We start from the raw sequence: 12,430 nt of genomic DNA, 5'->3' as shown, positions 1-12,430 counted from the left end.
GTCTTTTCTGATTTATTTCTAGGCGAACCGTTCTTTTGCTTCAATGAGGCAAAAGCAAGAAAAAAATTTATGCGACAAAGAAAATCCAGGATTTTTGCATAAACTGAATACGGGTCGTGGTGTGGACTAGGAGGCTGGGGGAAAAATATCCTCCGAAGGATTGCTAGCACTACCCAAGATAAATCCAATGTGAATGATGTCGAAAAATGATTTTTTTTTCTCCGTGTGTTCTAAATTTGGTTTTGAAAAGTTAATGGATGACAAACACACATCTTGTGAACACTCTCAAAAAATCAGAAAAATTAAACCCCTTGTAAATTAAAATTTTAAGAAATGGTGTCATGTATTGCTGGGGATCATGTGATATTTTCCCATGTATAATTAATGGATGTAAAACGTGGCGGAAGATACATTAAACAGAAACGGTGTGGAATTGTGGACCTATGGAGCATTGTGTACGTTCTGCTGTCAATGTATACTATAGCCAACAAAGGCGGCTGTTTATTTCATGAGATGGGAAGAAAATGTTGTTTTGTATACATACAAGTTGCTTTCTTAGAAAAAAAAAATGGATGAAGGTCAAGCCTCTTTGTATATACTGGCGAGCTGATATCGCTATCGTACCAAAACTATAAATAACTCACTCCCAACTTATAGTCTACGTTTGGTACTAGCGGCCAGCACCAGCAGACAACGGGAAATCATATATTCCACTTGCAACGGAGAAGATATGAAAGGCTTAAGCCGTTTGCAACAGATTTGTTTGTCTTTCTCCGAAAACTAAGGTCTCTCTACTCTTCGCTCTACTGTATGCATACTCCATACAGCGGTCAGTGACAGCTAATTAGTAGCACTTGTGGAGAACAAAGGAAACAATTATGGGAGAGAGATCGAGATCGCGGGCACGCTACGACGGGGCTTGTGAGTCTCCTTGGGCCGTCGTGGCAGGAGGGATAAGAGCATCTCCACTCGTCCCCCCGACGAGGCCCCCGAGCGACGTTTTTTCCATCCGGACGGCGAAATTCGGCCCAGTCGCGCCCCCGGTTCCTCGTTTTCGTCCGGATTTGGCCCTTAATCCATCCGGCGAGCCCACACCACCCCCGGCCCCCCGGGGCGCGCTCGGGGACTCCGGACGAAAGATTTTGGCGCGAAACGGCGTGTGGACCCGTGTAGTCGGCGACTGGAAAACCAAATCCTGTCGATTTTCCCTCCAATTTGCTTGCATATCCCCATTCTCTCCTGCCGAAATCCCCCAATCTCCTCGTCTTCCAGCTCCAGTTCCTGGCGGCGTCTTCTCGTCCACCACCACTCTCCTCCTCGTCTTCTCGTCCACCACAATGCCGCCGAAGGCGCCGGCGAGGAAGATGCGGGCGAAGAAGACGAAGCCGCCGGGCATGTCGAACGCCGAGTGGGCGGCGGACGAGCAAAGGCGCGACGTGGAAACAAGCGCCAGGGCGGAGAGGGTGAAAAGAGCCGCCGCCAAGAGGTCGGCGGAGGCGGCCCAGGAGGAACAAGCGAGGCTGATCAGCATGGCCTATAGCGGCGGCATGTTCCCCGGCCAATGGCCGACGCAAGGTACAACAAGTTCCCCGTCTTCCTTCTCGCCTTCGCTGTACTCGCCGTCGCCGACTGCCGTGTTCCAAGAGGGCGCCTACGTCCAACCGTCCAAGCCCACACCGTCGCCGCCCGAGGTTGACGTCGGCGGCGGCGGCCTGTTCGAGGGCACCTCGCCGGCCCTGCGACGAGGGCCGCTCACGTTTGGTGCGATGGCGGCGCCGAACGAAGAGGAGATCCACGAGATGATCACCTCCGGCACCACCGCCGCCGCTGCGAGCCCGGGGTTCTTCATGACCGCCGCCGCTGCGTGCCCGGGGTTCTTCACGCAAGAGGAGACGAGGGCGACGGCAGCTGTGGCGGCGCGCAACGAGCATCGGGAGGATGTTGCCGACGGAAGCCACGCCGACGAAAGCCAAGCCGTCGAAGAAGAAGGCGAGGAAGAAGAAGAGCCAACTCAATCCGCCGCCAACCTGTCGAAGGGGAAGAAGAAGAGGAAGAAGGACTCGCCGCCTGCCGAACCGCGTATCAAATGGACGCCGAAGGAAGAGGAGTGCCTCGCCGAAGCTTGGATGACCGTGTCCACGAACGGCATAATCGGGGCCAATCAGTCGTTCGACACATATTGGCTTCGAGTGAAGCAGGCGTACGAGGAGCGCAAACTCGTCGATCCCTACTTCAAGAAGACGAACATGAACGTGTTCCGGGGAGACAAGGCAATGGCCACCCATTGGGGGCTCATGCAGACGGCGTGCAGCAAATGGCACGGCATACAGGAGGAGTGCGAGAAACGGCCGATCAGCGGCCACGACTTGGAGCAAAAGGTATGCTCCGTCGACCCTGCATCACCGAGGTACATCGTCGTTAGCTGACCCGTATCGCCGTGTTCTTTTTTCCCCAGCTGCGCCGAGCTTTGGACATATACACGGACGACACCGGCCTGCAGTTTAAGTTCCTCAACGTCTACGCCCGCCTCGAGAACTGCGAGAAGTGGAAGGAAGTCCGCACGACCCTCTCGAAGAGCAAGACCGAGCAGTACAACCCCGACGCTCCGGCGGCAAGCGCGGCGGAAGGGCGCCCTGAACTCGGCCAGAAGAAGCTCAAAGAGCTCAAAAAGACGGGCAATCCCGCCGACAGGATGCAGGCGTCGATCGACAAGTGCTGGGCCGACTTGAGGACGCACGCCGACGGGAGGAACGACAAGTTCGACGGCAGGTGGCGGGAGATGCTCGCCAACCAAGGCGTCCGGATCGCCCTGCTGAAGACGACGGCGGCGGCGAAGAAGAGGAACACAGACTTGGCGTTCCTCATGGGCGGCGGCGACATGGAACTGATGGACGAGGAGACGAGGAATTGGTACCAGGGCCACCGCAACGACATCCTCCGAGCCACTCCGGCCAGTCCTTCGTCGTCTCCGCCGGCTCCTACCTCGTCTGCCTCACCATCTACCTCGTCGACTGCGGCTGCTTCGACGTCCACTGCCGCTGGTTCATCATCCGCCGCCGCAGCCGCTTCGGCCACGACGTGTGAGGAAACTGGTCCGTCGGACGAAGCCGTGCCGGCCGGGACTGCCGACGAGCCTGTTTCCGTGTAATTTCCCTCCGATCGCCGATCTGTGGCTGATCCTTTTGCTCCTTTTGCCGATCATCTGGCCGTACTTGTAGCGCGGGACGGCGGTTTGTTTGAATTTAAACTCTATCCGCCGAACTCCGGGTGGACGACTGGAAATACGGTACTCCCCACGCCTTAATTTCGTCCAATCCGGAGGTAGTTTCGTCCGGATTTGGGCGTGGGGAGCCCAAACGAGTGGGGATGCTCTAACCAAGCGTGTCGGTTTGGCAAGGAAACCCGACGACGCACGGACCGGCGGCGGGGCCCCGGTGGCACGTCGACGCGTCGGCGCGACGGCGACGTCCGGCTTAACGCGAGAAGTTTGGCACGTTGCTGATGGTGGCTCCCGCTTTTTACGCTGCATTGTGGCCCAACAAACGCACTATTGGATCAGGTGCTTTCGCCAAGTTAATTAAATGGTTGCGTTCCATGTTTTTAAAAAATGATAAAAATGTACGGAGTAAAACAAATTTGATGTCCAAAAACCTACTCCTTGTATTCATATTGGTTGGGTATATATCTTCTAGAACTAAAAATACATCCATATTATTAGTTGCCGCTAATATGAATTAGAGAGAGGACTAATTTTTAGGGTCTTAAGATGAAAAGCAGTGTTGCAAAAATAATTGGACGGCCTCAAATTTTGGTATCTTGTACTACATATTTGGGGCACCGAAAGACCCCAAAACAAAACACAGCCACATGCATGCCCAAGGCCTACATGGAAATTTAATCCGGGTGACCACAACCTCCATGTCCTCTTCCTTGGTCGTAAGGGCCTTGGATCGCTCCGCCCCGCTCATCCGTCATCCCGACCTAGATCGCTCTTTCCGCAACTCTAGATGGCCACCCCTACCCTCCACTAAGGTGAATTGGGATTCCCCGTCAAGCCTCTGGCCCGCCACCACCCTGTAATGGTCATCGATGGGACCACGCCATCTTTGGGGCTCAATCTAGTAGCCTGGTGGGTGTCGCACGGCCTGCTCGCGACTGGCACGTCCGCTTTAACCTCCCGCACGCAAGCGAGCAGTCGGTTGCTACTTGATGAACTATTTGTGTAAGAATTCATGAAGTATTTGTGTGTCATGTAAGAGTTAAGCATTATTTGTGTTTTATTAGTTTAAGATTCATTTGAGATGAGTTTCATATTGTTTGTTTCAGATATGTTTGTAATCATGGAGAAGAGAGCCATGTTTGAGTGCCTTAAGGTGCCCTAAAACAGTTTTTAGGTGCCCTAATTCACTCCGTTTGTTGCTCTTAGCTCCATGGGAGATAGCCCAATGGTCGCTCACTCACACACACACACCGGCATTCCCAGGAGGGGTTGATTTCACGCAAGGGTCACGAGCTTGGTGTGTGCACAAGGGCTAGCGCTTGTATCTTTCCAGCAACCAATAACAAGGCCACCCAAACATTTGAATTGGAGCCATCTGAATACCAATTCATAATTCCAAAGCTGAATACTGACATCCAAATGGACAAGGATTTGGTGTGCTCCCTCCACTTTTAGCTTTTTGGAAATTTTAAAACCTGACACTTTTATGTTTTCAAAAATTATAGCGTTAAATATGTGGATAGATATGTTCATGAGAAGTGTATGCAAAAAAGTCTCGGTAAAAAATACTTTAAATTTTGTGAAATAAAAAATAAAAAATTCTAACAAAAGGATACACTATCTGTAATACTATTTTACTACTATTTATTATCAGAAATTTGTCTTTTTTATATTTTTTAAAATACATAGTATTTTTAACGGGATTTTTCTGCATACACCCCACCCTTATATATCTATCTATATATTTTAACGCCATGATTTTTGATGATCCAACACTGTCTACAGGAATAGAAGCGTGCGTAGACATCAGCGGGCCAGCCCTAGGCTGCACCTAGGGATGGTGTGGGCGCCCTGGTGCGTTGATACGTCTCAAACGTATCTATAATTTCTTATGTTCCATGCTACTTTTATGATGATACTCACATGTTTTATACACACTTTATGTCATATTTATGCATTTTCCCGCACTAACCTATTGACAAGATGCCGAAGAGCCAGTTGCTGTTTTCTGCTGTTTTTGGTTTCAGAAATCCTACAAAGGAAATATTCTCGGAATTGGACGAAATCAACGCCCAGGGTCTTATTTTTCCACGAAGCTTCCAGAAGACCGAAAGGATTACGAAGTGGGGCGACAAGGCGCCGCCACACCAGGGCCGCGCGGCCAAGGCTGGGCCCGCGCCGCCCTGTTGTGTGGGACCCTCGCGCCGCCTCTAAACCTACCCTTCCGCCTACTTAAAGCCTTCGTCGCGAATACCCCAGTACCGAGAGCCACGATACGGAAAATCTTCCAGAGACGCCGCCGCCAATCCCATCTCGGGGGATTCAGGTGATCGCCTCCGGCACCCTGCCGGAGAGGGGAATCATCTCCCGGAGGACTCTTCATCGCCATGATCGCCTCCGGAGTGATGTGTGAGTAGTTCACCCCTGGACTATGGGTCCATAGCAGTAGCTAGATGGTTGTCTTCTCCTCATTGTGCTATCATGTTAGATCTTGTGAGCTGCCTATCATGATCAAGATCATCTATTTGTAATGCTACATGTTGCGTTTGTTGGGATCCGATGAATATGAAATACTATGTTATGTTGATTATCAATCTATCATATATGTGTTGTTTAAGATCTTGCATGCTCTCCGTTGCTAGTAGAGGCTCTGGCCAAGTTGATACTTGTAACTCCAAGAGGGAGTATTTATGCTCGATAGTGGGTTCATGCCTCCATTTAATCTGGGACAGTGACAGAAAGTTCTAAGGTTGTGGATGTGCTGTTGCCTCTAGGGATAAAACATCAATGCTTTGTCTAAGAATATTTGTGTTGATTACATTACGCACCATACTTAATGCAATTGTCTGTTGTTTGCAACTTAATACTGGAAGGGGTGCGGATGCTAACTTGAAGGTGGACTTTTTAGGCATAGATGCATGCTGGATAGCGGTCTATGTACTTTGTCGTAATGCCCAATTGAATTTCACACTACTCATCATAATATGTATGTGCATTGTTATGCCCTCTTATTTGTCAATTGCCCAACTGTAATTTGTTCACCCAACATGCTATTTCTTATCGGAGAGACACCACTAGTGAACTATGGACCCCGGTCCATTCTTTTACATCGAATACAATCTACTGCAATACTTGTTCTTTACTGTTCTTCGCATACAAACATCATCTTCCACACTATACATCTAATCCTTTGTTACAGCAAGCCGGTGAGATTGACAACCTCACTGTTAAGTTGGAGTAAAGTATTTGGATTGTGTTGTGCAGGTTCCACGTTGGCGCCGGAATCCCTGGTGTTGCGCCGCACTACACTCCGCCACCATCAACCTTCACGTGCTTCTTGACTCCTACTGGTTCGATAACCTTGGTTTCTTACTGATACGTCGCAAACGTATCTATAATTTTTGATGTTCCATGCTTGTTTTACACCAATTACTATATGTTTTAAGGGACTAACCTATTAATAGTTGCAAAAGTACACAAGTTCTTGGTTTCAACTTTGTTGTGCAGGAAATAGGCAAATATGGAAGGAAATAGCTCATTATGGTGAAATCTGGAATTTTCCGGAATATGTCCCTGCTGAACACTTTTCAAAGATCGCTTCGAAACTCCATCAAAACGACGTCCAATGGAAAAGTTGTTAGCTACAAAGTTGTAGAGAATTTCAAACCGAACAATTTGGACATCTTATTCGTTCAGAACGGACAACGGATGCATCCGGCAGAGCAGAATTACTGCGGAGGTTCGTGCAGTCTCGGGACTCCGAAAGTTGGTGACGTATTTGACACAAACTCTTTCCATACCTAGATATTTCGTCCCAGCCACGAGTTGTGAGGCTCATGAAGAATAGAGGGGAGTCCTAGGAAGGTTCTAGAGGTGCCCAAGAGCCCTTGGATCAAAGGGGCATCCATCTCATGGCCTAGATTGCATCTCCAACATTATATATTGATGGGAAACCCTATTTTTGGAGGCCTCCAAGCATTGTCACGAAAATCCTCCTCCTTGGCAGCAGCCAAGGAGGGGAAAACACTCATCTACACCAGCACCAACTCAAGGAAGAAGAAAGCTAAGGGGCGGCGCTCCCCCATGCTGCCGGCGGCGGGGAAGGAGTCCCCCGCGCCGCCGCCGCCGCCCACGCCTCCGCCTCCCGGCGCTCCTTGCTGAGTGTGGTGACCCGGCATACCACTGCATGGTGTAGTATGCAAGTCTCATATAACACCAATGAAACACCGTGCCACTAGTATTATATCGCTCAGAGTGGTACAACAGAAACATATGCGGGTCCAAGGTATGTCTATAGAATTACAGCATTGACTCTGTTACATAAGATCATCATAGCCTCCTACTTTACAATGAGGTAAAACTGCAAATAAACTCCAGAAGAACGACTCGTAGTCTATTCTTATCACGAACTCTACTTGTAGAGTATTTAACTACCTCTAGAAGTTATGAATAGATTCTAGCTAAATAGGAGCTAGGTTTAGGAAACTAGTTCCTTTCTATTGCTAAGCTAAGTTTTATCCTTGTTGGATGTGGTGTTTGACTCTTCTGACAGGTTCCTGTCCCTTGAAGTAGTTGTTGACTCTTTGATCTTCGAGTTGCACTGTAGATCCTCCTTCGATGTCTCCATATCTAAGCAGGGGATTTAAGAGTGGGATGAGTACGAGCGTACTCAACAAGTTCATTATAGGAAAGAGGTGTTTAATGCACTAGCTACGGCATTAGACTAGAAAGTCTAATACCAATGCAAGTTTTCATAACCATTTCTTCAAAAGGTTGCTTTTATTCAGAAGAACTATGTCCGTCAGCCTTCACCGGTTTACTAGAACTTCATGGAGCTCCTTTCCGGCCGCATTCGCAGTTCCATATCCTGGAACAGGGAGTGACAGGTCACGGTTCTTTACACTCTGCAGAGGTGTGTTGCTTTACCCATAAGAGATCTTAACCTTGGTGCCAACCGGGTGATCTTCCCGTCCACACTTCCTATGGTGTGAGGTCCGGTATAAGGTCTAGCCAATCATGTTCCTCCGCTACCTCGCACACCCACCCTTTGTTGCATACCCCGACCCTGGGTCCACGCCGGTCCCATTATTCCCATATATTTCAGGGTGGACCCCGACCACGACGACAATGCAGGGCTCTACCATATATTCCTACGCCGGTAGCTGCAACCCATCATAGACCGCAATACCGTGGGGACTTAAGGCTTCCCCAGCCAACCGCTTGTTCTTCGGGCGACAAGTGTCTACGGACTATGCCGTGGGGACTTAAGGCTTCCCCAGCCAACCGCTCGCCCCCGACAGATACAAGTGTCTACGGTAGAGCGCATCCGTTGATGTACGAGAGGTGGAAACACTTTTGACTACTCTGTCCCGCTCCGGATCTTATGGTTAACACGGGTATTACGGCACAAGAATCATTGGACGACATTTGTTGTTTAATCCTAGATGGATATAAACCCTTGCAATGGAACCTCCACCATATCAACACAATCCATGGTTCCATTGCCCACCACATAGTCATATTCATAGTTATGAAAATAGTGGTTTTGGTTTTTATGCAATAGTGATAAACATAGTACTTTGCAAGTAATTTGGTAAAAATACTCAAATGACATGAGCAAGCGATGAACTTGCCTTTCTTGACTGCAAGATTATGCAGGCAAGGTCTTCGATACGCAATACTCCAAATTCTGAAATAGCATCATCGTCCGGTAAGGACGATGTTTAAAAGATTGGCAAGGATGCAATAATGCATAAGTATGAGATGCAATCGTTCTAAGCGTGTCCTAACCCCGATGAATTAGGATTAGTGAGTGGTAATGATTAGTTCAGGGTGTGTTGCACTTTTAGAGTGATTCACAGACAAGGTTCTTATTCAGGTGGGATTACTTGGTATTATGGACAGGTGGATAATAAAGCATAGTAATCAGTTGAGCACATAAAGAATGATATTTGGCATGATGTTAACATGTAAAGAACAATTGTAAGTTTTAGTATTATATGACATGGTTACTGATTAATTATCATATACTTCAAAAGAATAACTTTTGAAGAACAAGTATGATAATTAGGGCTGTGGAGTTCTATGGTTTACTATGATTTTAATTGGTTTCTGGAGTAAGTAGTAGATGGATCACAACGATGTTGGATTTATCAGCAACTAGGCTTGATTGGTTTTATTTAAGCATAAGCAACTTAAGAAATTAATTATACATGGTTGTTATCATGGTGGTTTCATCTTGTTGGTGATAGCTAGCTAGGGTTTATAGGTTCTTGTAAGTAGGGTTGATGGCTACTCTTAATTCATTTCAAAAGAATAACTTTTGAAGAACATACTTCTTAAGTAATAAGAAGTATTTCAATTAGGATTGAGGTTGTCTAGGGTTTGCTATTTGATCCACTCAGTAAGGAATAATTGACTCCTAAATAGGATGGTTCATAAGTATCTCACACTAGTAGGGTTTAGTGGAATAGGGTTATGTAATGTAAAATAGTAGGTATGGTTGCTATTAGGGTTCATCACATTGGTGTGATGCTAAGCATGGGTAATTCAGGATGATTGTTTTGGTAGTAGGATCTAGGGTTTACACTTGGTTGACCCTACTTGATTAATTAGGTCTGATGAAGGTGAACAAATGGGATCCCCATATAGTAGTGATTGGTCTTCTACATTTTATGTGACCAGGACAAGTATTTAGTTGCTACTATGGTTCTATGCTTTGAAAGAAGGTACCATGATCACATGATCCAACCTAGGGTTTAGGTTAGAAGCAAATTTAGGTTCACAAGAATTAGTGGAGCTAAGGTTTCTAGTGAATTAGGGTTTTGGGTTTACACATGAAATGATGAGTTCCTAGTTTTCTTCCTTATGGAACTAGGGTTGCAAAATTACTATTTAGTTCATAACTTAATAACTTCATTAATAAATTTGAAGTTATTAATAACTTTGAAATAATAATATTGGAGTTGGTATTTTATTAATTTTCAATAATTAATAATTAGGTAATTATTAATTAGGGTTTAAATCCTCCTATTAAGGATTTAATAGATTATAAGCAAAGTAAAATTAGTTTTAATATTTTCCTGATTTTCTTACTGGTTTTTATTAATTTTAGAAGTTTTTCTTAATTATTGAATTTTAATTGAATTTGGAATTAAAATTAAAGGCTTAATTAACAAGTATTAAATAAGTGAATTTTTATTAAAAATAAAAATTTCATTTTATATTTTTATTGGATAGAGTTTTCTTTTCTAAGAATTTTAATATCTCATTTGTATTTTTCTGATTTATTATGAATTTTATATGAATTTGTAAAGTTGCAGTAATTAATGAATTTGAATTTAAACAGGGAAAGTACTAAATGTACCCGGGATTCTACCCAAACAGCCACTGGCTGGTGGGTCCGTGCCCACGCTGGAGGCCACATGGCGCCGAGGTGGCAACCATGTGCCTTACCGGCGGCCAGGGACGGTGATCGCCGGAGCTAGAGCGTTCCCGCGGGGGCGTGTGCGGGCTTGTTGGAAAGAGGACGCCGAGGCGAACCTCCTGGTGGTGGCGCTGCTCCGGTTTGGTCACCGGAGCGTGCCCGACGACAACGTGCCGTGGCGGTGGACTCGGATGCATGGCGAGATGTTGCTACGAGGGGCTACGGAGCAAAGCGGACATGCTGTGAGGTAGAGAGGCTCACCAGGAGCACGATGGGCTTGACGACGAGGTCAATGGGGGCCTATGTCACCGGAATTCATGGCGCCGGTGTCGGGGAAGACGAGGTCATCGGCGACGATTCTGACCGCGGCGGCTCGATTCCTCTTGCAGGATGAACAAGTCAACCATGGCGATTTCAATGGTAGTCTCGGCGAGGTTCGGGGTGGTCTCTGTCGACGGCGACGGCCGGAGTCCGTGCGGCTAAGGATTCGGAATTGGGGGTGAATGTGAGGCAGAGGAAGAAGAAAGCGAACTAGGGTTCGTCTTGAGCCTTTATACGGCTCCAGAGCGCGCCTAGTCACAACGTCGAGCCAGGGGAGGTCGACAGCGAGATGGATGGGCGAGCACGTCGTCGTGCTGTCGTCCATGCGCCCAGAGAGGATGGGGACGAAGCCCCTCTCGTTGATATTTCAACGAAGAGGTACTGGGCTGGTGTTGGGTCGATGCTGCTGGGCTGTTGGTGGGCTGCTCGGCCAGGTGAGGTCCAGGTAAGTCCTTTCTATTTTCTCTTTTCTGTTTTCTATTTCCTGATTTATATTTTGTTGATTGAAATTCTATTTAGAATTTAATCACCTTTGTAGAGTTTTTCTTGTTTGAATTCTGCTGAACTACATTGAAAGCACTTAAAAGATTGTGGTGGTGTATTAACAAATTTAATATGGCACCATAACATTGGTTTAATTATTATTATTGGTATTTGAATTTCAATACCCCTATGGACAAGAATTTGAATATTATCTTTGGGAATATTCAAATTGTTTTCCAATTGGTAGTTTTCTTACTTAGTGATATATCTTGTTTTATTTGGTTTCATCTTGTAAGAAATAATCTCAAGGTAATACTGATTTATGGATTTCAAATAAGAAAGTGATGTAGTGGCATGATTTTATGTGCTAATGAATTGGAAACTCTGCTTGAACTCCTCCCAAGTTTAGTATTAATATTGTGGTTTAGTAACACCTTAGAATACCTAGAGTAGGTACTACTCTCATCATGGTTTGGTCTTGGTTATTAAGATAAGTAGTTGATCACCACCATGGGTTTAATCATAGGACTTAGCATTAGCTGTCTCTTATATTTGATAAGTGAAGCATAAGATTTAACTAGTGAGCAATTCTAGGGTTTTACTCATATTCACCTAATGGCAATTGGTTTGAATCTCAATTATGGCCTGGTTTATATTATGATCACCATAGTGATACATAAACTAGGGTTGAGGTTTAATTCTATGTTGTAGAGATGAGATGACACCATATTGCATGTGCTAGGGTTTAATCTCCCCTAACCATGATAAGGTGGTGAATTACTTAACATTTTATATTCTCCTCTAGTTACTAAGATCTGGGAATGGGTTCTATCTTATTCCATTGGACTTCTATTAGAATCCTTAATTCATCATTGAAGTAACTAAAATGTCTGTGGTTCTTTTTGTAGTTAACTTTGGTTCTGATGATGAATAGTTTCTCATCATATAAAGTATAGAGTTTATCTCTAAGGTTTTCTTAA

General features: G+C 46.0%; 1 protein-coding gene across 1 annotated transcript; it reads left to right on the top strand.

Annotated features, from left to right (window-relative positions):
* The first annotated feature begins 967 nt into the window (after positions 1-967).
* Positions 968-3,369, top strand: LOC139836038 (uncharacterized). The gene is made up of 2 exons (XM_071826158.1): positions 968-2,378; positions 2,456-3,369. The coding sequence occupies exons 1-2, from the start codon at positions 1,338-1,340 to the stop codon at positions 3,146-3,148; spliced, it is 1,734 nt and encodes a 577-aa protein (XP_071682259.1). The 5' UTR covers positions 968-1,337; the 3' UTR covers positions 3,149-3,369.
* Positions 3,370-12,430: the final 9,061 nt, after the last annotated feature.

The sequence above is a fragment of the Lolium perenne genome, chromosome 2 (genome assembly GCF_019359855.2).
Source record: "Lolium perenne isolate Kyuss_39 chromosome 2, Kyuss_2.0, whole genome shotgun sequence".
In the NCBI taxonomy this organism is placed as follows: Eukaryota; Viridiplantae; Streptophyta; class Magnoliopsida; order Poales; family Poaceae; genus Lolium; species Lolium perenne.
The sequence above is the reverse complement of the archived record's forward strand: the minus strand, read 5'-3'. Positions and strand labels throughout refer to the sequence as shown.